The 26,752-nt window shown below is 51.9% G+C and overlaps 1 protein-coding gene, 1 long non-coding RNA gene and 1 other non-coding gene across 3 annotated transcripts in view; 1 reads left to right on the top strand and 2 right to left on the bottom strand.

Annotated features, from left to right (window-relative positions):
* LOC125628680 (uncharacterized) overlaps nucleotides 1–3,793 on the bottom strand; it is a 56,036-nt gene extending 52,243 nt beyond the window's left edge. The window contains 2 exon segments of the mRNA XM_075123762.1: nucleotides 445–521; nucleotides 3,541–3,793. Coding sequence (XP_074979863.1) covers nucleotides 445–510 — 66 coding nt within the window. The 5' untranslated portion in view covers nucleotides 511–521; nucleotides 3,541–3,793.
* Nucleotides 3,794–20,659: 16,866 nt separating this feature from the next.
* LOC142070374 (uncharacterized) lies at nucleotides 20,660–23,920 on the top strand. Its single transcript, XR_012666332.1, has 2 exons — nucleotides 20,660–20,923; nucleotides 23,460–23,920. It is a non-coding gene; the product is annotated as an uncharacterized LOC142070374 (long non-coding RNA).
* A 596-nt stretch (nucleotides 23,921–24,516) lies between these two features.
* Nucleotides 24,517–24,598, bottom strand: TRNAL-AAG (transfer RNA leucine (anticodon AAG)). The gene has a single exon. It is a non-coding gene; the product is annotated as a tRNA-Leu (tRNA).
* Between the last annotated feature and the right edge of the window lie 2,154 nt (nucleotides 24,599–26,752).

Genomic DNA, 26,752 nt, shown 5'->3' with positions numbered 1-26,752 from the left:
GATGCCCACCAAGACATCACCATGACATGGGTAGGAAGCCCAACACCCTCCTCATTGTGAGGAACTGGATATGAGGGAAGAGTCATCTCCCCTAAGCCTGACTGGTGGGTGCCCCCTTCATATCTCACAGCAGCCGCTGGTTAGTCAGGTCAGGCTCCAGCACTGGGAGTCTGGCCACTTTTCCTAGCCCCATCTAGGTGGGTTGTTTCCTCTTCCACAATTTAGGACATTTCCACCTCCAAACCTCATGAATCTGTTCCTAGACTCTAAGCCACTTATTAAACTAGTCCCGGAAGGTTTGCCACACCCTGGTCTCCTCCCTTTCTCCACCCTGGGCATTTCCTGCCCTGCTCCAAAATACAAACCAAACTTCCCATCTCCGGTGTATTTGCTGTCCCTCTCCCTCCAGCAGAAACCCACCAGCCACCCCCCGATAAGCCCTACCTGAGCTGGCATTTCTCTCCCCTGTCCCGTGGGAGGATGGGGTGAGCTGGAGCGAGACGTGGGCATCGTTCTGCAGCCTGGCAGGGCGAGAAGGGCAGTTGTGGAGGTTTCAGAACAGGCTTTAGTTCATTTCACATCTCAATTCCCCCAGGCCCTTTTCCTGCAGAGAGACACCCTAGAGTCTGCCAGACAGGGAGAGAACAGGGGAAGCACTAGAGGGAATTTCTATCAGCATTTGAGAGGAAGTGGCAGAGACAGGGAAAGCATGGGTGGAGGATGAAGCTTCTCCTGGGGGAGGCTAGCTCCCTGCCTCACCTCTCCAGCCCCAGGCTCCCCCCCCTTCACCCCATCTCTCCTCTCCTCTTCCCCCTTCTCCCTGGGGAGAGGGATAGGATGCGGAGGGACAGAGTGGACGGGGAGTCTTGTGAGGGAGGGGAATCAGGAGGGACCAGGCATGCCAGTGGGGTCTCAAGGGGAAGGGGATGTGAGGAGGAACCTGGTAGGTGCGGGGGGGGGGGTATGGTAAGGGAGGGGGGTGAGGCGGGACTCTGCAGGCGGGGAGGCAGTTCTCGCAGGGAAGGGGGGGTAAGGAGGGACCCGGCGGCCAGGGGAGGGTCTGGCACTGGAGGGGGGCGAGGAGGGACCCAGCAGGTCGGGGCGGTTCTGACGGGGCAAGGCAGGACCTGGCTGGCTGGCAGGGATGGGGTCTCGCCGGGAAGAGGGGGTGAGGAGGGACCTGGCAGGTGAGGAGGGACCTGGCGGGCAGGGGAGGGGGTCTCACAGGGAAGAGGAGGGGTGAGGTAGGACCCGGCGGGCGGGTCTGTTTGGGGATCTCCCAAGGAAGGTGGGGTATGGAGGGACCCAGCAGGCAGAGGAGGGTCTAGTGGGGGAGGGGGGACGAGGCATGACCCGGTTGGCAGGGTGGGGGTCTCAAAGGGAAGCGGGGGTGAGGAGGGACCTGGCAGGCGGCGGGGGTCTGGTGGAGGAGGGGGGACAAGCCAGAACCCCGGAGAGGGTCTTGCACAGAACAGGGGGGTGAGGTGGGACACGGAGGGTGGTGGAGCGAGGCGGGACCAGGAGGGTGTCTCGGAAGAAAAGGGGGGTGAAGAGGGACCCAGCAGGCAGGGGAGAGTCTGGCAGGGGATGGGGGACGAGGTGGGACCCGGCAGGTGTAGGGTACTGACATGGCCGGGGGGGGTGAGGAGGGACCCGGCAGGTGGGGGGATCTGACAGGGGACTGGGGTCGAGCCGGGACCCGGGAGAGGGTCTTGCAGGGAAGGGGGTGTGAGGTGGGACTCGGCAGGTGGGGGCGAGGTCTGATGTGGGAGGGCAGGGACGTATCCCAGCAGGGGGGGGGGGGGAAGTAATGGGGCATCCCAATGGGGGATGGAGAGGAAGGGGTATACCGCAGGCGGGGGATGGGGAGGAAGGGGTCTCCCATGGGCGGGGGGGGGGTATCCTAGCGGGGGGGACGGAGGGGTCTCCTGCAGGCGGGGGGAGGAAGGGTATCCCGGCGGGGGGGGACAGTGGGGATCTGGCGGGCGGGGGGAGGAAGGGGTATCCCAGCGGGGGATGGGGAGGAAGGGGTCTCCCGCGGGCAGGAGGGTATCCCGGCAGGGGGGGGCGGAGGGGTATCCGGCGGGCGGGGGGAGGAAGGGGTCTCCCGCGGGCAGGGGGGTATCCCGGCGGGGGGGGACACGGAGGAGTATCCGGCGGGCGGGGGGGGAAGGTATATCCCGGCGGGGGGGGGAGGAAGGGGTCTCCCGCGGGCAGGGGGGTATCCCGGCGGGGGGGGACGGAGGGGTATCCGGCGGGCGGGGGGAGGAAGGGGTCTCCCGCGGGCAGGGGGGTACCCCGGCGGGGGGGGGACGGAGGGGTATCCGGCGGGCGGGGGGAGGAAGGGGTATCCCGCGGGCAGGGGGGTATCCGGCGGGCGGGGGGAGGAAGGGGTATCCCGGTGGGGGGGGGCGGAGGGATATCCGGCGGGCGGGGGGAGGAAGGGGTATCCCGGCGGGGGGGGACGGAGGGGTATCCGGCGGGCGGGGGGAGGAAGGGGTCTCCGGGGGGGGACGGAGGGGTATCCGGCGGGCGGGGGGAGGAAGGGGTATCCCGCGGGCAGGGGGGTATCCGGCGGGCGGGGGGAGGAAGGGGTATCCCGGCGGGGGGGGGACGGAGGGGTATCCGGCGGGCGGGGGGAGTAAGGGGTCTCCCGCGGGCAGGGAGGTATCCCGGCGGGGGGGGGGACGGAGGGGTATCTGGCGGGCGGGGGGAGGAAGGGGTATCCCGGCGGGGGGGGGGACGGAGGGGTATCCGGCGGGCGGGGGGAGTAAGGGGTCTCCCGCAGGCAGGGAGGTATCCCGGCGGGGGGGGGGACACGGAGGAGTATCCGGCGGGCGGGGGGAGGAAGGGGTCTCCCGCGGGCAGGGAGGTATCCCGGCGGGGGGGGGGGGACGGAGGGGTATCTGGCGGGCGGGGGGAGGAAGGGGTATCCCGGCGGGGGGGGGACGGAGGGGTATCCGGCGGGCGGGGGGAGTAAGGGGTCTCCCGCAGGCAGGGAGGTATCCCGGCGGGGGGGGGGACGACGGAGGAGTATCCGGCGGGCGGGGGGAGGAAGGGGTCTCCCGCGGGCAGGGAGGTATCCCGGCGGGGGGGGGACGACGGAGGAGTATCCGGCGGGCGGGGGGAGGAAGGGGTCTCCCGCGGGCAGGGGGGTATCCCGGCGGGGGGGGGACGGAGGGGTATCTGGCGGGCGGGGGGAGGAAGGGGTCTCCCGCGGGCAGGGGGGTATCCCGGCGGGGGGGGGACGGAGGGGTATCTGGCGGGCGGGGGAGGAAGGGGTCTCCCGCGGGCAGGGGGGTATCCGGCGGGCGGGGGGAGGAAGGGGTATCACGGCGGGCGGGGGGGGACCCCCGGAGAGGGGGCGCAGCGGGCCCGGAGGGGTCTCACCAGGCCGCGGCGTGGCCCGGGGATGGGGCGGAGCAGGGCCGGGAAGAGGCGGACCCAGAGCCCGGCGTGGGGTTCAGGGGCTCTCTGCGCCCCCAGGGCAAGCGGGGCCAGACCCCCGAGTGCAACGGCGGAGCCTCCCCCGCGACCCACCTTTGTGCTCGGGGAATCTGCCCTGCCAGGTCAGCCCCTGCCTTTAATTCCCTTCTGCCCCTTCCCCCGGGCATGTCCTGGCTGCACAGAGACGGTTCAGCATCCCCGCCGCCAAGCTCCGGCTTCTCCCCTCCTGACGCCTCCCCCCATCCCAGCCGTGCCGGGGCCGACCCCCGGGGGCTGCAGCGTCTGGGGCTCCCGGGGCAGAGAGTCATGTTCCTGCCCGGCCCCAGCGCTTCCCCCGGGGGCTCTCGGGCACCTGGAGTCTCTGGCTCCGGAGCGGACGAGGGCAGAGCCCGGGGCTGGCTCCCCCCCGCCCCTTTGTTCTCCCGGAGTCCTGCCTCCAGCTGCTCCTACCCCTTCCTGTGTGTCCTGCAGATACCAACCCGGGCTGCCTCTGTCTCCCTGCCGCCCGAGGGGACAGCAGGGGAAGGGGTGTAAACCAAAGCAGCCTGTATTCACACCCTGCACCCTATTGTAATAATCTGCCTGCCAACAGGCCTTGTGAGGTAGCCTTTGAAAAGTAACAACTAAGTAACAACCTTAAACTTAGTCCTTCTCCTTTCTTACTTACAACACTCCTGCTAATACATCTGTCCTGGGGTGTGGGGAAGTCCAGGCCCTGCACCCCCCACTTCCTGCGATTCCCGGGACTCTCAGCCAGCCAGTAATACAGAAGGTTTATTAGACAGCAGGAACATGGTCTAAAACCAAGCTTGTTGATACAGAAAACAGGACCCCTCAGTCAGGTCCATCTGGGGGCTGGGGAGCCCAGACCCAGGTTCTGGGCCTCCCCCCGTCTCCCCAGCCAACTCCAACCTGAAACCCCTCCAGCCCCTCCTCTGGATTTTGTCTCTTCTCCGAGCAAGGAGGCCACCTGATCTCTGTTCTCCCACACTTTCAGCTGGCACCTTGCAGGAGAGAGGCCCAGTACATCAGTTGCCAGGAAACAGGGTGTCGGCCATTCTCTGTGCAGACAGCATCACACCTGCCCTCTAGGGCTCTGCAACAATCACACCCCCTTATCCCACCACCTAGGTACTTAAGAAATGCATAGGGGAAACTGAGGCACCCACACTGTATTCAGAGAAAACATTAACATTCCTGCTTCATCACAACATCCCAGAATGATGTTGGCTTTTTTCCCTTGTATGATGTTCCTTGTTCAAAATCAGGCCTGCCTGCCTAGGTAAAAGTTATTAAACAGGCTTGTCCTAAGCAAAGAATGTGCATCTGTCTAAGTAGCAAACTGACCCATCAAGTCAGCAGGGGGAGGAGATTGCAGGAGACTGAAGAATTTGGGTTTCTTGCCAGATCCTGGGCCTTGGTCAGGGTTATCTTACACTTCTCTGGCGCAGAATCCTTTACCAAACCACCCCAACACTCAGCAGTGCCAGTGAGGAATGGCATCCCCAAATGTGATCAGTTTATTTCTTTAATCTGATCATGGCACAGGTCTAAATGAGGGACTAGAGACAGGCAAAACCACCACTTCTGTTTCCTCCACATCTGCCTAATTAGGGATAGTAGTTCCCATAGCATAGGATTCAATAGGAGAGATTCAGGAGTAACCTCCTGTAAGACCCCGGGTCACAACTGCTTTGGGAACCAAATACATGGGCATTTTGCGTACTTGGAAGTCTCTTACTATGGAAGTCCCTCGTGAGATCATCTGAGACAACATTGATCTACACAACTGCCATTGATTCGTGTTGTCCCAGAGAGCCGGAACAGGAGTACCAGGGGCCTTCAGTCCTGGTGGGTCGGGTCTCATGTGCATGCCCCGCAAGCAAGCATCCCTGGAGTAGAGTGCATCTCTTCAGGAAGTCAGGAGTGCTCGTGAGGCTCAAAGACTGACTTGGGGGTTAGACAGGACCACTGAGATATTTGGGGATGGGGAACCTTACTCCCTTCAGTCACTCTGGGATGGTAACTCTGCTCCCAGCTGTTAGGCGGCTTCCAGCTTACTAGATCCATGGTTATGTGTCACCGCCTTTGCTAGCACCCATAACACACGGGAAAGCTGCCCACACTAGCTGTAGAGTGGTGAGCATAGTTGCCTTTGAAGCAGTGGACCTGGGTTTGATTCCCAGCCAATGCAATAATGGCTTTTCTCCTTTGTTGTTTCCTTGTCTGGAAGTGGTATAATTTCAGTCACATTGTGCTATAATCACATTATTAATAGAATGAGACAATACATTTCTCAAAGCCCAGCAGATCATAGAGGATGGAGGCATACAAGGGGCTGGAATGTGTCATCTGAGAAAGACAGAACACTTGGAAACCTGCTTCTCCCATCCCCTTGCCTTCTGTGTTATGTTTGTATTATGTTCCTGAATGATGGGGAAATAAAGTTTTGGGTCAGTTTTTGCTCCTGCAGATTCCTTTGCTGTTACAATTATGACATGAATAAAAGGGAGGGAATCATAGAATATCAGGGTTGGAAGGGACCTCAGGAGGTCATCTAGTCCAACCCCCTGCTCAAAGTAGGACCAATCATAGAATCACAGAATATCAGGGTTGGAAGGGACCTCAAGAGGTCATCTAGTCCAACCCCCTGCTCAAAAGCAGGACCAATCCCCAATTAAATCATCCCAGCCAGGGCTTTGTCAAGCCTGACCTTAAAAACTTCTAAGGAAGGACCAATCCCCAATTAAATCATCCCAGCCAGGGCTTTGTCAAGCCTGACCTTAAAAACTTCTAAGGAAGGAGATTCCACCACCTCCCTAGGCAACGCATTCCAGTGTTTCACCACCCTCCTAGTGAAAAAGATTTTCCTAATATCCAACCTAAACCTCCCGCACTGAACTTGAGACCATTACTCCTTGTTCAGTCATCTGCTACCACTGAGAACAGTCTAGATCCATCCTCTTTGGAACCCCCTTTCAGGTAGTTGGAAGCAGCTTTCAAATCCCCCCTCATTCTTCTCTTCCTCAGACTAAACAATCCCAGTTCCCTCGGCCTCTCCTCATAAGTCATGTGTTCCAGACCCCTAATCATTTTTGTTGCCCTCCGCTGGACTCTTTTCAATTTTTCCACATCCTTCTTGTAGCGTGGGGCCCAAAACTGGACACAGTACTCCAGATGAGGCCTCACCAATGTCAAATAGAGGGGAATGATCACGTCCCTCAATCTGCTGGCAATGCCCCTACTTATACATCCCAAAATGCCATTGGCCTTCTTGGCAACAAGGGCACACTGTTGACTCATATCCAGCTTCTCGTCCACTGTCACCCCTAGGTCCTTTTCCGCAGAACTGCTGCCGAGCCATTCAAAAGTGTTGCTAAAGTCAAAGAATAACACGTCCATTGCTTTCCCCTCATCCACAGAGCCAGTTATCTCATCATAGAAGGCAATTAGATTAGTCAGGCATGACTTGCCCTTGGTGAATTCATGCTGACTGTTCCTGATCACTTTCCTCTCCTCTAAGTGCTTCAGGTCATGCTCCATGATTTTTCCAGGGACTGAGGTGAGGCTGACTGGCCTGTAGTTCCCAGGATCCTCCTTCTTCCCCTTTTTAAAGATGGGCATTACATTAGCCTTTTTCCAGTCGTCCGGGACTTCCCCCGATCGCCATGAGTTTTCAAAGATAATGGCCAATGGCTCTGCAATCTCATCCGCCAACTCCTTTAGCACTCTCGGATGCAGCACATCCGGCCCCATGGACTTGTGCTCGTCCAGCTTTTCTCTACAGTGCCAAACCACTTCTTTCTCCACAGAGGGCTGGTCACCTCCTCCCCCTGTTGTGCTGCCCAGTGCAGCAGTCTGGGAGCTGACCTTGTTCGTGAAGACAGAGGCAAAAAAAGCATTGAGTACATTAGCTTTTTCCACATCCTCTGTCACTAGGTTGCCTCCCTCATTCAGTAAGGGGCCCACACTTTCCTTGACTTCCTTCTTGTTGCTAACATACCTAAAGAAACCCGTCTTGGTACTCTTAACATCTCTTGCAACTCCAGGTGTGATTGGGCCTTCCTGATTTCTCTCCTGCATGCCCGAGCAATATTTTTATACTCCTCCCTGGTCATTTGTCCAATCTTCCACTTCTTGTAAGCTTCTTTTTTGTGTTTAAGATCAGCAAGGATTTCACTGTTAAGCCAACCGGCTCGCCTGCCATATTTACTATTCTTTCTAAACATTGGGATGGTTTGTCCCTGTAACCTCAATAAGGATTCTTTCAAGTACAGCCAGCTCTCCTGGACTCCTTTCCCCCTCATGTTATTCTCCCAGGGGATCCTGCCCATCAGTTCCCTGAGGGAGTCAAAGTCTGCTTTTCTGAAGTCCAGGGTCCATATTCTGCTGCTCTCCTTTCTTCCCTGTGTCAAGATCCTGAACTCGACCATCTCATGGTCACTGCCTCCCAGGTTCCCATCCACTTTTGCTTCCCCTACTAATTCTTCCCGGTTTGTGAGCAGCAGGTCAAATAGAGTTCTGAACCTAGTTGGTTCCTCCAGCACTTGCACCAGGAAATTGTCCCCTACACTTTCCAAAAGCTTCCTGGATTGTCTGTGCACCGCTGTATTGCTCTCCCAGCAGATATCAGGGTGATTGAAGTCTCCCATGAGAACCAGGGCGTGCAATCTAGTAACTTCCGTGAGTTGCTGGAAGAAAGCCTCGTCCACCTCATCCCCCTGGTCCGGTGGTCTATAGCAGACTCCCACCACGACATCACCCTTGTTGCTCACACTTCTAAACTTAATCCAGAGACTCTCAGGTTTTTCTGCAGTTTCATACTTGAGCTCTGGGCAGTCATACTGCTCCCTTCCATACAGTGCAACTCCCCCACCTTTTCTGCCTTGCCTTTCCTTCCTGAACAGTTTAAAGCAGCTGAAACCGAAAGCAGCTTGTTTTTTCTCTGCTTTGTGGCCAAGCAGAGACAAAAGGGGATTATCTTTGTGAATTGCAGATTTTCTTTGCCTGGAGGCAGGGTACTTAACTCCTGCAGGGAAATTCACAGTCTTCCAACCCAGAGGTTTTTTTCCCTAAAAGTAAATGGGGGGGTGGTGTTCTACCCATTTGCCTGGAGACAAAAGTGGCAAGGGTTTTTTTTTTTTTGGATTTTGATTTTTTACAAGGAGCACAAGTTTAAAAAGGAAACTTTTTTTTCCTTTGGGCTGCTGGTAAGCAGGTTTCCAAGTAGTTGGAGGTTTTTTGCTTTGATTTGGGCCCAGAGCAGAGACAAGGGAATTGTCTTTTTCTGTAGGCTGACAATCACTATCAGAGAATAGGTATTCTATTCCAGCACAGCAAAATTTTACAGCCAAGTTTTGTTGTTTATTTCTAAACCTCGGGTGTAAAGTTAGTTAAAAACAGAGAGGTTAGAATGACAAAATCCACTGCTCCACAAAAGCTGGAATTAGCCAGATTTCAGGCTGAGGAAAGACAAAGGGAACATGAAAGACAGATAGAACTCATGCGGCTGAAGAAGGAGGAGAAGGAACAAGAAAGGGAGGCAGCGAAAGAGGCAGAACAACACCAAGCGGCTGCTCACAGAAGAGCTATGGAAGCAAGGGACAAAGAACTGGAGGAGAAGGAAAAAGAGAGGAAGTATGTTGAGGAGATAGAGAAGATAAAGGCTCAGCAGAATATCCCAACAAACCCTAGCAATCCTTCTCCAAGTACCACTTCCCATCCCAGAAAGTTCCCCACCTACAAGGCAGGCGATGATACTGAGGCCTTCCTAGAAAACTTCGAAAGGGCCTGCCTTGGGTACAACATCTCTGCTGACCAATACATGGTAGAGCTGAGGCCGCAGCTCAGTGGACCCTTACCTGAGGTGGCGGCTGAAATGCCTAAAGAACACATGAACAAGTATGAACTGTTTAAATCCAAGGCGAGAGTCAGAATGGGGATAAAACCCGAGCAGTCTCGTCGGAGGTTCAGAGCCCTAAGGTGGAAACCAGACGTGTCATTTACCCGACATGCCTACCACATTGTGAAACATTGGGATGCCTGGATATCAGGAGCAAGTGTTGAATCTCCAGTAAATTTGCCCTTCCTAATGCAAATGGAACAATTCTTAGAGGGTGTTACTGAGGAAATAGAAAGATACATCCTAGATGGGAAGCCCAAAACTCTAATCGAGGCAGGAGAGATTGGAGCCAGATGGGTGGAGGTGGCAGAGAAGAAGAAAACTGGTTGCAGTTGGAGCGGAGACCAGAAGGGACAACCCCAGACCACACCCTATTACCAGGGGCCGCCCAAGGCCCCACCTACCTCCCAAAGAACCCTCCAGACCCCTTATCATCCCACCACCCCATTCTCCAGCAACCCACCTCGCCCCAGTGACCCGTCAGCTGGACGATGTTTTAAATGTAACGAGCTGGGGCATGTAAAGGCCAACTGCCCCAAGAACCCCAACAGATTACAGTTCATTGCACCGGAATCACACCAGAGGTCCACAGGCCCAGATACCTCCCAGATACCCTTGGAGCGGAGGGAAACTGTGAGTGTGGGCGGGAAGAAGGTCACCGCGTGGAGGGACACTGGAGCACAAGTGTCAGCTATCCATGCTTCCTTAGTGGACCCCAATTTAATCAACCCAGAGATCCAAGTGACGATTCAACCCTTCAAGTCCAACTCTTTCAATTTGCCTACTGCCAAGTTGCCTGTCCAGTTCAAGGGCTGGTCAGGAACGTGGACTTTTGCAGTCTATGATGATTATCCCGTCCCCATGCTGTTGGGGGAAGACTTGGCCAATCATGTGAAGCAGGCCAAGAGGGTGGGAACGGTCACCCGCAGCCAGGTTAAACAAGCCGTGAGGCCTAGCTCTGTTCCGGAAACTTCTATCAGGACCTGGTCAGAGATGATGGACCCGGACCCCAGGCCAATGTCTGCAACAGCAGTAGTGGATCCAGTCCCAGAGACCCAGACGGAACCAGTCCCAGAACTGGAACCAGCCGAACAACCGACACCAGACCCAGTGTCAGCACTGAATCCAGTACTTGCAACCCCAACACCAGAGGGCCCCACCGAACCTGAACTGGCAGCAGCCGATAACCCTACACAAGAGGCTCAGCCGGAGCCGGAATCCCAACATAGTGTCCCAGCGGAGAGCGGTTCACAGTCAACAGAAACAGCCCCATCCCCTATATCGCTTCCAGAGGGACCAAGCCTAGGTCCACAATCCCATGAGGAACTGATGTCTCCAACATCAAGGGAACAGTTCCAGACCGAACAGGAAGCAGATGAAAGCCTCCAGAGAGCTTGGACGGCGGCACGGAGCAACCCACCGCCTCTCAGCTCTTCTAATCAATCCAGATTTGTTGTAGAAAGAGGACTTTTATACAAGGAAACTCTTTCTGGTGGACACCAGGAAGACTGGCATCCTCAGAGACAGTTGGTAGTTCCAACTAAATACTGGGCCAAGCTCTTGAGCTTAGCCCATGATCACCCTAGTGGCCATGCTGGGGTGAACAGGACCAAAGACCGTTTGCGGGGGTCATTCCACTGGGAGGGAATGGGCAAGGATGTTTCTACCTATGTCCAGTCTTGTGAGGTGTGCCAAAGAGTGGGAAAACCCCAAGACCAGGTCAAAGCCCCTCTCCAGCCACTCCCCATCATTGAAGTTCCATTTCAGCGAGTAGCTGTGGATATTCTGGGTCCTTTTCCGAAAAAGACACCCAGAGGAAAGCAGAACATACTGACTTTCATGGATTTTGCCACCCGATGGCCGGAAGCAGTAGCTCTAAGCAACACCAGGGCTAAAAGTGTGTGCCAGGCACTAGCAGACATTTTTGCCAGGGTAGGTTGGCCCTCCGACATCCTCACAGATGCAGGGACTAATTTCCTGGCAGGAACTATGGAAAACCTTTGGGAAGCTCATGGGGTAAATCACTTGGTTGCCACTCCTTACCACCATCAAACAAATGGCATGGTGGAGAAGTTTAATGGAACTTTGGGGGCCATGATACGTAAATTCGTAAATGAGCACTCCAGTGATTGGGACCTAGTGTTGCAGCAGTTGCTCTTTGCCTACAGAGCTGTACCACACCCCAGTTTAGGGTTTTCCCCATTTGAACTTGTATATGGCCGTGAGGTTAAGGGGCCATTGCAGTTGGTGAAGCAGCAATGGGAGGGATTTACACCTTCTCCAGGAACTAACATTCTGGACTTTGTAACCAACCTACAAAACACCCTCCGAACCTCTTTAGCCCTTGCTAAAGAAAACTTACAGGATGCTCAAAAAGAGCAAAAAGCCTGGTATGATAAACATGCCAGAGAGCGTTCCTTCAAAGTTGGGGACCAGGTCATGGTCTTAAAGGCGCTCCAGGCCCATAAAATGGAAGCATCGTGGGAAGGGCCATTCATGGTCCAGGAGTGCCTGGGAGCTGTTAATTATCTCATAGCATTCCCCACCTCCAACCGAAAGCCTAAGGTGTACCATATTAATTCTCTAAAGCCCTTTTATTCCAGAGAATTAAAGGTTTGTCAGTTTACAGGCCAGGGAGGAGACGACGCTGAGTGGCTTGAAGGTGTCTACTACGAAGGGAAATGTGCTGGTGGTGTTGAAGAGGTGAACCTCTCCATGACCCTTGGGCGAACGCAGCGACAGCAGATCCAGGAGCTGTGCACTAGCTACGCGCCAACATTCTCAGCCACCCCAGGACTGACTGAACGGGCATACCACTCCATTGACACAGGTAATGCTCACCCAATTAGGGTCCAACCTTACCGGGTGTCTCCTCAAGCTAAAACTGCTATAGAACGGGAGATCCAGGATATGTTACAGATGGGTGTAATCCGCCCCTCTGAAAGTGCATGGGCATCTCCAGTGGTTCTAGTTCCCAAACCAGATGGGGAGATACGTTTTTGCGTGGACTACCGTAAGCTAAATGCTGTAACTCGCCCAGACAACTATCCAATGCCACGCACAGATGAACTATTAGAGAAACTGGGACGGGCCCAGTTCATCTCTACCTTGGACTTAACCAAGTACTGGCAGGTACTGCTAGATGAATCTGCCAAGGAAAGGTCAGCCTTCACCACACATCACGGGCTGTATGAATTTAATGTACTCCCTTTCGGGCTGCGAAATGCACCCGCCACCTTCCAAAGACTTGTAGAAGGTCTCCTAGCAGGATTAGGAGAATATGCAGTCGCCTACCTTGACGATGTGGCCATATTTTCGGATTCCTGGGCAGACCACCTGGAACATCTACAAAAAGTCCTTGAGCGCATAAGGGAGGCAGGACTAACTGTTAAGGCTAAGAAGTGTCAAATAGGCCTAAACAGAGTGACTTACCTTGGACACCAGGTGGGTCAAGGAACTATCAGCCCCCTACAGGCCAAAGTGGATGCCATCCAAAAGTGGCCTGTCCCAAAGTCAAAGAAACAGGTTCAATCCTTCTTAGGCTTGGCCGGTTATTACAGACGATTTGTACCGCACTACAGCCAAATCGCCGCCCCACTGACAGACCTAACCAAAAAGAAACAGCCAAATGCTGTTCAGTGGACCAAAAAGTGTCAGAAGGCCTTTAACAAGCTTAAAGCGACACTCATGTCTGACTCTGTACTAAGGGCACAAGACTTTGACAAACCGTTCCTAGTAACCACAGATGTGTCCGAGCGTGGTGTGGGAGCAGTTTTAATGCAGAAAGGACCTGATCAAGAATTCCACCCTGTAGTGTTTCTCAGCAAAAAACTGTCTGAGAGGGAAAGCAACTAGTCAGTCACTGAAAAAGAATGTTACGCCATTGTCTACGCTCTGGAAAAGCTACGCCCATATGTTTGGGGACGGCGTTTCCACCTGCAAACCGACCATGCTGCACTGAAGTGGCTTCACACCGTCAAAGAAACTAACAAAAAACTTCTTCGGTGGAGTTTAGCTCTCCAAGATTTTGATTTCGACATCCAACACATCTCAGGAGCTTCTGACCAAGTGGCTGATGCACTCTCCCGTGAAAGTTTCCCAGAATCAACTGGTTAAAATCGTCCTTGAGATGTAGAAAATATTGTTAGTCTTTATGTACTTGGTAGTATATTTAGAGATGCATGTGTCTTATTAACTCTGTTTTTCCTAGAGCTCCAGGAAGAAATCCCAGCCAGTGTTTCACCCTAGCTGAGATTTGGGGGGCGTAAATATAAAGGGAAGGGTAAACCCCTTTGAAATCCCTCCTGGCCAGGGGAAAGCTCCTCTCATCTGTAAAGGGTTAAGAAGCTAAAGGTAACCTCGCTGGCACCTGACCAAAATGACCAATGAGGAGACAAGATACTTTCAAAAGCTGGGAGGAGGGAGAGAAACAAAGGGTCTGTGTGTCTGTCTATATTCTGTCTTTGCCGGGGATAGACCAGGAATGGAGTCTTAGAACTTTTAGTAAGTAATCTAGCTAGGTATGTATTAGATTATGATTACTTTAAATGGCTGAGAAAAGAACTGTGCTGAATAGAATAACTATTTCTGTCTGTGTATCTTTTTTGTAACTTAAGCTTTTGCCTAGAGGGGTTCTCTATGTTTTGAATCTAATTACCCTGTAAGGTATCTACCATCCTGATTTTACAGGGGGGATTTCTTTACTTCTATTTACTTCTATTTCTATTAAAAGTCTTCTTGTAAGAAAACTGAATGCTTTTTCATTGTTCTCAGATCCAAGGGTTTGGGTCTGTGGTCACCTATGCAAATTGGTGAGGCTTTTTATCCAACATTTCCCAGGAAAGGGGGGGTGCAAGTGTTGGGAGGATTGTTCATTGTTCTTAAGATCCAAGGGTCTGGGTCTGTAGTCACCTAGGCAAATTGGTGAGGCTTTTTACCAAACCTGGTCCAGGAAGTGGGGTGCAAGGTTTTGGGAAGTATTTTGGGGGGAAAGATGTGTCCAAACAGCTCTTCCCCAGTAACCAGTATTAGTTTGGTGGTGGTAGCGGCCAATCCAAGGACAAAGTGTGGAATATTTTTTACCTTGGGGAAGTTTTGACCTAAGCTGATAAAGATAAGCTTAGGAGGTTTTTCATGCAGGTCCCCACATCTGTACCCTAGCGTTCAGAGTGGGGGGGAACCTTGGCAGGCTCTCATCAGACCTGGTGACTGTGTACCAGCTCGGTGCCACAGACGCCAGAGACGTAATAAAATACAGGACAAACGGGAGCCAAATCCCCAACTGTGGTCACCCACAACATTCCCGAACTGCCAGTGTACACTATCCAGCCTGAACAAGGAGGTCCTGAGAGAGTAGTACGTAGGGACCAGCTAAAGGATTGGACTTTTAGTCTTACCAGGGCTCGTAGGAGGCACAGAGCAGCATTTCCTGAGGAGACTAAAATCAATGGGGTAATCCCAAACACTAACGAGAATGGCCAGATCCCTCAAACTGACCCAGTATTACCCAAGAATAGGGAAATAGAAAATATGAGTAATGAACCACCGGTTTTTAAAAGGTCCCAGAGGGCTAATAAGGGTGTACTTCCTGTTAGACTTAGAGATAATTATGTCATTGGTTCTGTGTAGTGTTTTAATGAATATTGTTATGTATATGTAAGGGGACTGTTGCCTTACTAACATTCAGTGCAGGGCGTTTTAGTTGCTAGCTCCCAGTACTCAAAGGGGAAGGGTTGATGGGGAATCAGGACCCTGAGACTGACAGTCCCCAGGAACAATGGGGAGAGGCCAATGCTCCAGGTCAGCCTGAGTGACAGGGCGGGCAGGCTAATACCGGAGTCAGGAGGCCGGGGAGGTCCCGTCCTCCCTGTGAGCTGGATTTGCCTGGGTCAGACAGAGTGGGGCCGAACTAAGGAGAGAGCAGGGGCCCGAGCTAAGCTGGGGAGCAGAGCTGGGCCAGATCCAGAGGGACCAGAAAAGCAGCCCAGAGAGAGCAGCCCCTGTCCTGGGAGCAGAGCTGCAGCCCCAAAGCCAGAGGCGCAGCCCAGAGGGAGCAGACTTGCCCTGGGAGGAGAGCTGCAGCAACCAGAGCCAGAGGAGCAGCCCAGGGGGCTGGAGGCAGAGCAGCGAGGCAGAGTGGAGCTGGAGCTAAGACAGAGTGAAGCTGGGGCTGGAGCAGTCCGGAGCTGGGTGCAGTGAGCCGCTGGGGGGACCGAGGGGGACCCTGGGCAGTGGGCCCAGTACAGGGAGACGCCTCAGCTAGGAGGGCTCGGCAGGCCAGACTCGGAGGGGGATTGGTAACCCTGACAGGGCGGGGGCAACGCTGGGAAGAAGGGCCCTGCCACCTAGAGCCTGTGGCCACCGCCAGAGCAAGTGTCCAACCCGCAGCATCCCTGCAGCACGGCCAGGGCTGGAGAAGGGGCCTGGGACTTACAAGGAACAGACTGTGAACGGCCCTGACGTTCCAGAGACGCTGTTTGTGATGCTCCCTGCAACAGAGCGGGGTGATGTGTTTCCTTTAACCTTTCCCATTTCCCCTTATTCTTTTTAAAATTAATGGTTGATTAAATAACTTGCATTTGCATCAAATTGTATGAAATGATCAGTGGGTCAGAGAAGTGCCCAGTGCAGAGAGAGTGGGGACACCCTAGCCCCTGTCCTAGGTGACCGCAGCAACGTTGGGGGTCGAGCCCCCCAGGAATCCTGGGCCCAGCCTTGTTGGGGTTACGAGGACTCTGCCAGTCAGGAGAGGTGAAGGTGAGTCCTCAAGGGCAGGGAGGCCACTGGGTAAAGGAAGTGGGAGCGAGGACTCAGATCCTTTCGCTAGCCCACGTCACCAGGGTAGTGCAGAAGCCAGGAAAGTTCCCCACAAGAGCGGGACTGTTCTCCCGCTTACATTGGCACATCGAGTGGCAGTACCAAGGGGGTTTCTGTAATCCAACCCATCACACCTTCCAACCCTGATATTCTGTGATTCTATGATTTGACCTAAACGTGAGAACAGTATTGTTTCACCCTTCGTTAGCTGAGTGGTGTTTATAGTGGTTTTGCCTTAGTGAGCTGTATTGGTGATTGTATTGGTTCATTTTAATAAATTGTACAAAAGGGATATAGAGTCAAAAAAATTTCAGTGAGCACCATGGGCTGGAACTATAGCAAATCTGGGTGGAAATCAGCCTCTCCATTGGAGAGCCCCCTGAGCTCCCTCTCAATTTAACCTCTGCGTCTTGCAGGGGAGCAGTTGAGGTGGGAAGCAATTTAAGGGCCAGCTGAATCCTGTAGCACACAAGGCAGTACAAGGGAAAATAAACTCCGCCAGGCAGGCTTTCTGGGATTGTGTGTGTGTGTGAGGGCTGTGCGGCTGTGGGAGGGATCACTGCCGAAGATGGAGAGAGGATATTTATGAGTGGGCGGAGCTTGGTAGGTATTTACAGTCATATCCATGCATAGCTAGGGCCCTCATCTGGCTCACCCTGGTAAGGGCTAGCTGAGGTTGTGGATCTAGTTTGAAGGGCTCTAAAAGGAAGGGAAAAGCTCCTCCCCTTGGTGGTCTGAGAATTCAGGCCCCAACACTGAGTTTCACCCTAGCTTCCCAGGAACTGGCAACACACAAATGCCTTCTATCTGGGAAAGGCCTGGAGTACCCCCGGCACTGCAGATACATGCTCCTTCAACACCACTCCAATAGTGACACACTAATAGACCCCAGTGGTCAGCTGGCGGGATCGAACCTTGCGCCCCTCAAGCTAAATGCATGAGCCTCTACTGCATGAGCTAAAAGCCAGGTGACTCAAAGCTGAGGCCGTGTCTCTCTCTAAATGGTCTTGGTGCCACTACACAGGACAGAACACCACACCCGGGAGGCACGTGGGTAGCACACCTCTCACATGCCTCCAGCCTCAGGAACTAGCCCCAACAGCTGCAGCAGTAACCAGATTGGGGAGGGGGGTCTGAGCCTGGGCCTACAATCTGCTCCCTCCAAGAAAAGCAGGCCCTGGGTGAGCAGCAAACACCGAAGGTGGATTTCTTTCCGGCTCTGGGTAGAGCGAGCTTTGCACTGCTGCAGGAGAGAGCACTCGAGGAGCAAAAGTGCCAAACGCTCCACACATCATGCCTCAGAAAGAAAACCGAAGTCAGCAAATTCACTTAAAGATGGAGGCAGAGGGACAGCTCACTCTACCATCAACAGTGAATGCAGCTATCGAAGAGAGACAGCAACCCCGCCCCCGTGCTGTTCATAAGAGCACAAGGTCCTTTTCCCTCCAGATTTCAAGGCCAGTGGGGATGTCAGTAAATTGTGCCTACAGTGCCAAGCACTAAAGGACCCTTCCTCAGAAAGAGTAACATCAAGGACAACTCTGAAGAGAAGCCTTTTGAAGGCCCTGGGGCATGCACTATAGGGAAAGACTGCCACCGAACCAGGGACTTAAATCCTGGATGCTCAGATATACCATCCTCAGGCCAGGGAGTCCTGAGTTTTCCATTTGTGCATCAGATGTCTGCATGTGCCACGATTGGTTCAGATTTGGTTCAGAGCTGACCAAGATGGAAGGTCGAACCCAGGAACTTTGTGCATGGGATCCGGTACAAGGTGTTTACTGCAGAAGCCTGTCAGAAATTACCGCTTGCTGGCCCCAGCCCTGTGCTGCTGGGCACACGTCTCAATTTAGCAGCTTATTGGAAGGACACATTCTACCTTGAGTATGTAACCAAACTGCACACTGAGCTGTGCCCCTCCCTCCCCTTTCTAGCTGGGTCTCCTGCCCCTGCTTCAGCCATGCCCCATCCTCACCCAGTCCACCCCCACCATACCAGCCCCCTCCCCCCCCACACACACACTCTGGCCAGACCACCCCGCCACATACACCCACGTATCTGAACTATTCCTTTCCTGGATTTCAGATTATTAAATTTGTGTTACCTTGGACCCCCGCTGCTCCCAGATCTCTGCTCACATGGGGGGAAGGCCAGTGTCCTCCAAATCCCAGGATAGAGGGGGCAGGGAGAGTCATATTGCCCCTCCAAATCCCAGGGCATATACAGAAGGGGAGAATACAGGTCTGACAGGTCCCTCCTGCCCCTCACCCCAAATTCCTCTGCTATCCCACACATAACCCCTCTGACCTCTGCCTTCTCCATAACCCCCCCCATCCCTACCTGCAGACACAACCTCCTCTCTCAATATTCCCACCCACTCTTGAACCCCTAATTGCCCCCCTCCCAATGAGGTATAATTTACTTTCAAATTTGTTTGACTCCCTTCCGATTGCTCTGCTATACTCAGATTACATTTCAGAAAACACCCTTGGCGGAGGCAGAGTTTTCCCAGCTCTGTTCACCCTCAGATGTCTCACCAAGGTAGGTTTTCAAACGTCAATGGTGCTAGAATTTGTGAACTTTATGAAATACTGTGGTTTGCAGGGGGGCTCTATCTTGGGAAGCCCTTGGTCAATTGACCCGAAATCTGAGTCGCCAACCCTAACCTGAATCCTCATGAGTGAGGCACACCAAATTTCAAGGGAATCGAAGTGAACTTGTCTGTTCTAAAGCACTTAAAATAGTCGAGCTTTAAACAGAAAGCGGTCTGAACCTTACCTAGAATCAGCAAGGAAGTCCACTGTCGTAATCTCCTTCCATTTCTTCCCATTTCTCTAGAATTATCCACTCAGATCTTCGGGCCCTCTAATTTAGTGCCCCCCCTTTTCCTCCCCATTTCTCAAATATTGCTAACAAAGTCTCTAAAATGTTGCCCATTTTCTGTCTAGTTATGCATCTGAGTGACAGTCAGCACCCGGAGTGCATTGCGTGTGTGCATCACAGCCCCCAGCACCCAGAGCACTGGGCAGGAAAGCACCCAGAGCACTGCGCAGCCTCCAGTGGCCCCCCGTGCCTGAAGCCCCATGCGGGTGGGCAGCATGGCCCCCAGCACCCAGAGTGCTGGGCAGGCAGGTGGTGTGGCTGTGACAAAATGGGGATTTTTCCCTTCTTATGTTTTATGTGAGCCTATGTGAGTCTTACAGTTGAGCCTATGTGAGTTTTACTGTTTTGCAGGAATACTGTGTGTGCCTCAGTTTCCCTGTATGCTGTACCAATGCTTAGGTGGTGGGAATAATGGTGTGTGCCTTTGAGTGAGACCTTCGGATGCAGACGAGGCTTCTCCAGCTGCCTGCATGGGTGCTATGGCCTGGCCCTTTGTAACCTGAGACCCAGGAAGGGGATGCAACCAAGTGACAACCAGGTGACACTTTGCCTGGGAAGTGAGACAAAGACCAGGAGGAGGAGCTTTGGGCATGTTGGAGGTCAGGTCTTGGGAAGCTGGGCAGTCTGGTTGGGGAACTGGAGGGGGGAGTCCAGAGCATCTGGCCCGGAATTCCCCCTAAATGGACTTGGCTGAAAGTCACTGATTTCTATGCTAACAAGTTCTGTTCTATGCTGTGTTCCTATTGACTAATAATCTTCCATTTTATGCTAGTTAAGAATCACTGCTAACTGCAGAGTTGGGGGGAAGGGCCCACTGGGTTCCCCAGGAACCCTGCCCGGGCAGACTCATTGCGGGAAGCGCACGCAGAGAAAGAGGATGCTGAATGCTCCGAGGTCAGAACCAGGAAGGTCAAAGCTTTATAAGGTTCTTGCGCTGGCGACAGTCTGCTCAGAGAGAGAGGAGGCTCCCCCAGAATCCTGACTGGCTTCATATGGAGTAGTTCCAGAACATAGCCCAGTGACTCCTTGACTGTGGCCCCCAGTGGCCTCAGTGCTGCAGCAACCCCAGCCTTAACAGTGGTCTAACTAGCAGAGCCACTCTCAAGCCAATCTGAGTGTGCACGTGCATTTTAGAGCAGTATGGAAATGGGGATGTTAATTAGGAATCTCTGCCCAGTCTTAACGCTGGTGTCGTCCATGCTGCTCCCTCACTCATGCAAGAATCTTTTGGAAAAGGGAAGGGAAGGAAAACCAGCTCACTGACTCTTTTGAGTTTTTCTTTACAATAAGAAAAGGAGTACTTGTGGCACCTTAGAGACTAACCAATTTATTTGAGCATGAGCTTTCGTGAGCTACAGCTCACTTCATCGGATGCATACTGTGGAAAGTGTAGAAGATCTTTTTATACACACAAAGCATGAAAAAATACCTCCCCCCACCCCACCCTCCTGCTGGTAATACACATTGTAAGGAGAGTGATCACTTTAGATAAGCTATTACCAGCAGGAGGGTGGGGTGGGGGAGGCATTCCTTCATGCTCTGTGTGTATAAAAAGATCTTCTACACTTTCCACAGCATGCATCCGACAAAGTGAGCTGCAGTCCACGAAAGCCCATGCTCAAACAAATTGGCCAGTCTCCAAGTCTCTTATTGGCCAGTCTCTTACAGCGGTAAGACAGAAGAAAGCTCTGAAAAGATCAGCACAGCTCCTACTAATGTGGACAGAAGTAAGCTGTTTTGAGTCTCCTGGTATAGAAACTGCCTCTGCATTCGGGGGAACCCTTGCTCCAGTCTCCAGCGTACATGGTGACTAAATGTTCCACGAGTTGGCAGACACAGAAATAGATGTTGAGCAGTATTTCTCAAGGTTTTCAGGTTGGTGACCTCTTCTTTGAAATCAAAAATTTTCATGATCCCCTTACATTTGCTAAAAAAAGACTAAAAAATTGAGATGTATCAAAGATAACCATAAGAGGGGTATGAAATTCATTTGCATGTGTTTCAAGTAGTTGACAGAATGGAATGGAATGAATGGAAAAGGTGTGTGGTGAGTGGGGAAGTGAGATTTTCTTCGCTTTGGATTGTAACACAGTTTCAAAGCCTCACAAATCCCTGATTTGCCTGTTGTGACCCCTGTGAGGGCCCCAACCTACTCATTGAGAAACACCGAAACAGAGGATGCAAAAGTTAGAGCTGTTACTGGGCACAAATAAGGGGAGTGCTTGTGGCACCTTGGAGATTGGCCAATTTGTTTGAGCATGGGCTTTCGTGGACTGCAGCTCACTTTGTCGGATGCATGCTGTGGAAAGTGTAGAAGATCTTTTTATACACACAGAGCATGAAGGAATGCCTCCCCCACCCCACCCTCCTGCTGGTAATAGCTTATCTAAAGTGATCACTCTCCTTACAATGTGTATTACCAGCAGGAGGGTGGGGTGGGGGGAGGTATTTTTTCATGCTTTGTGTGTATAAAAAGATCTTCTACACTTTCCACAGTATGCATCCGATGAAGTGAGCTGTAGCTCACGAAAGCTCATGCTCAAATAAATTGGTTAGTCTCTAAGGTGCCACAAGTACTCCTTTTCTTTTTGCGAATACAGACTAACACGGCTGTTACTCTGAAACCTTTCTTTACAATGGGATGTAGAATGAAAGCAACTCAAGACATGGTTCTACTGAGATTTGAACTCAGATCACTGGATTCAAAGTCCTGCCCATTACACCACAGAACCTGGTATTTTGGGGGAAATGTATCAGCATCCACAATGCACATCCCATTATGAGAGTCCAAAGGGGGCTCAAACCCCTGACTCTGGCACAATTAACCCCACACACTATTTATCTAACCACTGAGGTTTAACTGGGGCCTGACTCAGTATGAGTTATGCTGTGACCACTTCTTACATTAATGATCCCACCAACTGGAGATTTCCTGCCACTGCATTTCAACTTGCAGCCCTTTCATTAGAGCAGCCCAGAGCACGCAGGATTCTCTTGTCTCCTCGGCAGCCCTGGCTCCCCAACCTGCCAGATACTGTAGAAAGCAAATTTTCAACACAGCCTTTCACCCACAACCAGTGTCACCATGGGTAGGACCATGGGGGTGACGCTTAACCTGCCCATGTCATTTCCAAAGTCAGCTTCAGTGAGTGGAATGCAAGTACAGTGTGTCTGTAACAGCAGCAGGGGACTGTAGCATCCTGCCTGTTAATTCATTTCCAATGGGCCGAGGCACAGATGTAGAAATATTCTCAGACTGTAAATGTCTTGGAGGCAGATCAGGGCTCCCTGGCACTGACAATGGGTTTAAATTGCAGCAAGGGAGGTTCAGGTTGGACATTAGGAAAAACATCGTAACTGTCAGAGTGGTTAAGCACTGGAAGGGAGGTTCTGGAATCTCTATTGTTGGAGATTTTTAAGAGCAGGTTGGACAAACACCTGTCAGGGTTGGTAGATAATACTTAGTCCTGCCATGAGTGCAGGGGACTGGACTAGGTCCCTTTCGAGGTCCCTTCCAGTTGTATAATTCTATGACAGATAGAAAGCTGAGAACGTATCTAGACAGTGAAATCTAAGGTGTTTATATCACAATCTGCTACCAGGTAATGGCACGTTTGTTTTCAGATGCCCAGGATATCAATTGTACCATGACTGCTTTCTGAAGGGAATTTTATTAAATTTCTTTTCCGATGGTTTATCCCCCAACGATTCCTATAAAGCCTTCGGTCAAGTGATCCTGAAAACGCTCACTAATGCAAGGGGGGGCATCTCCAACGCCAGTTTCATGTGCAGCAAAGCAGATTCGTGCTACTGCAAAATCTTGGCAGCAGGGAGTGCTGCTCACGCCTGTGTTTCTTAAACATCTAAAATGCACGAATGTTTTTAAAGGGACCCGTGACAAGAGGAGAGGAGGTGGGGACACTGTTATCCAGACAAAACTACACAGGATCGTTTCATGGGACAAGACAAGATGTCATGTTTATTATAATAACACAATTTGATTTAAGACCAACAACTAATATCTAATACCTACACACACACACACACACATCAAATGTTCTGCAGCTGCTAGATAGTTACCAGTCCTGAATGTAGCTTGAGTTCGTGGCTTGGGTTCGGAGCTTGTGGCGGCTAACTGGCCAGGAAAGCCAGGCACAAGGAAGAACTGGGTCTCTGTTGGACATGCACCGATTCCCTTCCATGTTGGCAGCAGAATGTTACCCTCCAAAGTCTTCCCTCTCACCCGTCCTTTTTGTAGGATTGAGTTTGAATCCAGAGTCTATAGGTCCTGCTGTGTCACGCTGCCTCTGGGTTCGGTGTGACTGATCACTCATCAATTGTAGACATGACTTTCAGCCTAGCACCTGGCTTTGTTGTTTCTTCAATTGTACTTTTGTTCTTTTCTTTTTAGGGTGGACTCTTCTTACTTTGTCAGGGCTGCTGTCTGCATCTTCAGCCATTGGTGTTTACACTTTATTTCATCAGGACAGGCTGGGGCTGGAGGTTGATTCCATCATCCATACAATCCTCATTCCCACATCGAAACTACACTAATCAGATTACAGCAGGGTTTTGCAAAAATGAACGTTGCAGCAAGCTTTTACAAAGTGGAGTGAGCATTTTAAAATGGAGTTTGGGACTAGTTAAAATGGAGTTTGAGTTACAATATGGACAAGTGTAAGGAATGGCAAACAGGGAACAGAAGTTACAATGTTGAAACAGTGCAAGTTTCAGCGATTTAAGCAGCAATTGGATTGCAAGTGAAACTCAATTAACCAGTTATTGGGGTACCTGGTTTTATAAATGAATGTCGTTTTATTCATAAAAATTTGCTTATGAAGTTATATTAATAAAGTGATCAATTAAAAACAATGTCACTGATCAGTTCTATGACACCCCCAGGCCTAAACTCCCCACGGCAGCAGCAAGCAGGGCCTTTTCAGCAAAAATAAATGCTCAGGGGAGAAATGTCTTGGGAAAACACAGGAATGAAGAGAAATGGAACCACACGGGTGCCTGAAATGGATGAGCTGAGGTCAGTGCTGGAGCAGGAATGGGCTGAACTCACTTAAACCAAACCAGACACATACTGGTTGATTTTGCATAATAAATCTCACACAGCAAGGAGCACAGACAATCAGTGAGGGTGAATGACTGTCGTGTCAGTAACTGAAATGAACTTTTCTCTCCATCTCTCGCTGTCTCTTTCCTTCCTGTTCCCTCCCCACCAAAAAAAAATCTTACTCCCCTTCCAGACCAGCTATCTACATCATGAACTCCAGTGCTGGACTTTGCTAGTGATGTGAAAGGCGCTGACTGTTGTTTTTAAACTAGAGGGGGGTTGGAGGGTGGAGGAGAGGGCAAGAGAATTGATGAGGAGGGTCTGAGTTTAAAGGATCAAGGAAGCCCCCAAAATCAGGACTAAAGCTACATTCTGCATTCATGCAGGTTCAGAATGACTAAAGAGTTGGCAGTGGTGGGATTTGAACCCACGCCTCCAAAGAGACTGGAACCTTAATCCAGCGCCTTAGACCGCTCGGCCACACTACCAGCTGTGAAAAAATAACTGTCTTATCCTCTCTGTGTGAAGGCTTGTCTACTTGGGTCAACATGGTAGAGTGGAGGGGGGGAACCTGTAACAGAATTTCTTGCTCACAAAGATGCTGCAGAGAATCTGATGCTTCCAAGACCCTGGGGAGATGGACCTGGGAAGACAGATCAGGTTGCAAGGAAGATAACAGGATCCTGGGAATCATCAGGAAAGGGGTAGATAAGAGGACAGAAAAGATCCGATTGCCTCTAAATCAATCCATGGTACGCTGTAAGGTGTTTGCAGCTGTCCCTCCATCCGTCGGGGAGGGAGGTCATGCCCCCCTTGCTACAAGTCCTCTGGAAGGGCACAGTTCACGGGGGAATTAGCACTGGGGTCTCTGCCACTCTGTGGGGTAGCACAGTACTGAGTCTACGGGGCCCTGGCCCTCTGACAGGGTGGGGCACCAAACATTTAGGAGGTTCTGGCCTGTATTCAGGACAGACCAGTAATGAGTCTATACGCCCAGACACTCAAACAGGGCCGAGCAGCAAACAGATGGGGGACCTGGCTCTGGTGGACTGCCAACAAACACAGGTTTCTTGGTCTATGCTGAGGAGGTTGCCACCCCAGGGGCGGGATGACAGGGTTTCATGGAGTGTGGGGGAGTCCAGGACCTGCACCTCTCTTCCTGGGATTCACTGAGACTCTCAGCCAGCCAGTAAAACAGAAGGTTTATTGGACAACAGGAACGCAGTCCAAAACAGAGCTTGTGGGTACACCCAGGACCCCTCAGTCAAGTCCTTCTGGGGGAGCAGGGAGCTTAGACCCCAGCCCTGGGGTTCCCTGCGTTCCTCCAACCAGCCCCAAACTGAAACTAAATTCCCGCAGCAGGATCTCTCCTGCAGCCTCCGTTCACATTCCTGGGCAGAGGTGTTACCTCCCCCTCCCCCTCCTGGCTCAGGTGACAGGCTCTCAGGTCTCCCATCCCCAGGGAACATTCCCAGGCCAATACCCCCCCCCTCCCCGCTGCGTCCCATCCTCACACAGGGGAAGGGGGATGTGGGGCCACCCGACTACACCATGTCCCAGCCCAGGGCCTAACACGGGGAGTATTCCACCACTGGGTCAGTGGGGAAATCCGGCCACAACATGCTGGCCAGCCATTAGTCAGCAATACAGCTGAGCTTTCCGGCTCCCGAAAAGCTCAGCTTTTCGGCTCCCCTAGGCTACTTCCTATTCTGCCTTTTGGGGGGAGGGGGTTTCCAGGGTCCAAAGGCACAGGCGTCGACTCCGTGGGTGCTCCAGGGCTGAGCAGCCACAGGGAAGAATTGGTGGGTACAGGGCCGGATTAAGACATTTAGAGGCCCTAAGCACTGAAAAGATTATTGTGCCCCCCATGTGTAATTCAAAATAAAAACAATACTATACGGTAAAATACAATTTTATTTTTCGAAATGACACAAAACTTACATGTATGCTGAAATTAAAATAGTTTCTTTCTAGATTTTCTGATTGCAAAATATGGATAAATTCATCGAAGCTGACTCGACGAAGCAAGTCCACTTCCATACTCAATAGGGAAAATGAATCAAGTCTGTCCTGACACATTGTTGTTCTCTGAGGGTTGTTATTCTTTTCAGCTGAGAAAGAGCGTTCTGTTGATCAGTTAATAATCATCAATGTTAGAAAAATACGTCGTGCGATCTCTACATTTGGAAATACATATTGTATTCCGTCTTTCAATACTGTGTCACGAAGATCAATGTGACTGGATTTCATTTTTCCTGTTTCATTAAACTTTGCGCGCATATAACAATGGAACTACCATACTTCTCCACAGAGATTCACTTTCAAGTCAACAGGGTATGAGTCAAGTACCTTTTAGGAACTTTGTGAATATTGCTCGTCAGATAAGTCCATATCGTTTAGAAAAGAAAATCTACTTGATACTTCTCTGTACACTTCACCTCTCCTCTTCATATGAGCTTCAAGTGTATCAACTATAGCGTAGTAAGTAGATACGTGAAATTTGTCTCTAGGATTCAATGCTGTTTCTGCCTTGCACTGAATCATAGAATCATAGAATATCAAGGTTGGAAGGGACCTCAGGAGGTCATCTAGTCCAACCCCCTGCTCAAAAGCAGGACCAATCCCCAATTAAATCATCCCAG

Source organism: Caretta caretta, chromosome 28 (genome assembly GCF_965140235.1).
Source record: "Caretta caretta isolate rCarCar2 chromosome 28, rCarCar1.hap1, whole genome shotgun sequence".
Taxonomy (NCBI): Eukaryota; Metazoa; Chordata; order Testudines; family Cheloniidae; genus Caretta; species Caretta caretta.
Note: the sequence above shows the minus strand (reverse complement) of the source record. Positions and strands in the feature narration are given on the sequence as shown.